The sequence below is a fragment of the Mandrillus leucophaeus genome, unplaced genomic scaffold (genome assembly GCF_000951045.1).
Source record: "Mandrillus leucophaeus isolate KB7577 unplaced genomic scaffold, Mleu.le_1.0 Scaffold912, whole genome shotgun sequence".
NCBI classification, from domain to species: domain Eukaryota; kingdom Metazoa; phylum Chordata; class Mammalia; order Primates; family Cercopithecidae; genus Mandrillus; species Mandrillus leucophaeus.
This window is the reverse complement of record NW_012109942.1, coordinates 172,970-174,150: the sequence shown is the minus strand read 5'-3', so window position 1 is coordinate 174,150 and position 1,181 is coordinate 172,970. Positions and strand designations below refer to the sequence as shown.

General features: G+C 59.7%; 1 protein-coding gene across 1 annotated transcript in view; it reads left to right on the top strand.

The window, feature by feature from the left end:
- The window catches only part of LOC105531835 (lysophospholipid acyltransferase 7-like), an 18,765-nt gene that overhangs the window by 8,653 nt on the left and 8,931 nt on the right, over window positions 1-1,181 (top strand). The window contains 2 exon segments of the mRNA XM_011969833.1: window positions 1-82; window positions 85-251. Of these exon segments, the coding sequence (XP_011825223.1) occupies window positions 1-82; window positions 85-251 (249 nt within the window).

The following is a 1,181-nucleotide window of genomic DNA, read 5'->3' as shown; positions in this document are numbered from 1 at the left end:
CCGGCCCCGCTCTTCGGCCTGCTGTTCCTGCTCTCCTCCCACCTCTTCCCGCTGGAGGCCGTGCGCGAGGACGCCTTCTACGCCCCCGGCTGCCCGCCCGCCTCTTCTACATGATCCCGGTCTTCTTCGCCTTCCGCATGCGCTTCTACGTGGCCTGGATTGCCACTGAGTGTGGCTGCATTGCCGCCGGCTTCGGGGCCTACCCCGTGGCCGCCAAAACCCGGGCCAGGGCCCACCCCCCAGCAGGTCAGGTGGCGCCAGGGAGGCTTCCCAAGACCCAGCAGCCCCCACCTCCAAGGGCTGGCTCTGCCCCTAGCAGGGAGGAGAGCGGGGAGCAAGGGGCCAGGGCCATCATCTTTTTGTTAGCAGAGTGTTGCCCCCTTGGCAACCACGGCCTGCCAGCCCCTATTGGTAGGGAAAAGACCCCTGGTACTGACAGATGCCCCTTGTTGCTAGCGCTTGTCACCTCACAGTATGGTGAACTGCCCCCTGTCGCTAGGAAAAAGTGGTAACTTAGCAACCCTGTGCCACCCCTCTGTTGCAATGGAAGTGTCATCCGCCAGAACCAGGTTGTTCCTGCTTGCTGGGATGCCATCCTTTGGTAGTGGTGGGTCCCCCTCTGTTGCTAGGGAAACGGTTCCCTAGCAACAGAACATTGCTATTTGCTAGGGAAGCAGGATCCCTAGCAACAGTACTTCACCTCCTTTTTGCCAGAAGTTTTGCTCTGTTGCTGCAGATATGGCTCCCCCTGCACTGCGCCTTTGTTGCTAGGAGCTAGCACTGCTCCATCCCGTGGGATATTCTCACATAGCAGCCCTCAGCTGCCCTCTGTTTGCAAGAAAATAGCAATTTCCAATTCCTGACCAGTGCTGTTCCCCAGCAGAGAGCATGCCTTTCCCACCAACTACGGTTACACTGTTGCTAAGGAAGCCAAACCTCCCCCTGGTAACTATGGGTTGACCCTTGTTGCCAGAGAGGCTCCACCCCCCACCCCCCAGCACCGGTATTGCTAGGCAAGTAGCACGGCCATAGCTGTGGACTCTCTTGTGGCTGAGGAAGTATTGCCCCCGTGTTGCTAGGGAAATGGCACCCCCGGCAACCAGGAGTAGACTGCCCTTGTGTTCCTCGCAGCTGCAGTCAGCCTTCCCCCAGGGGCTTGGACTGCAGCTGGGGGAACAGCC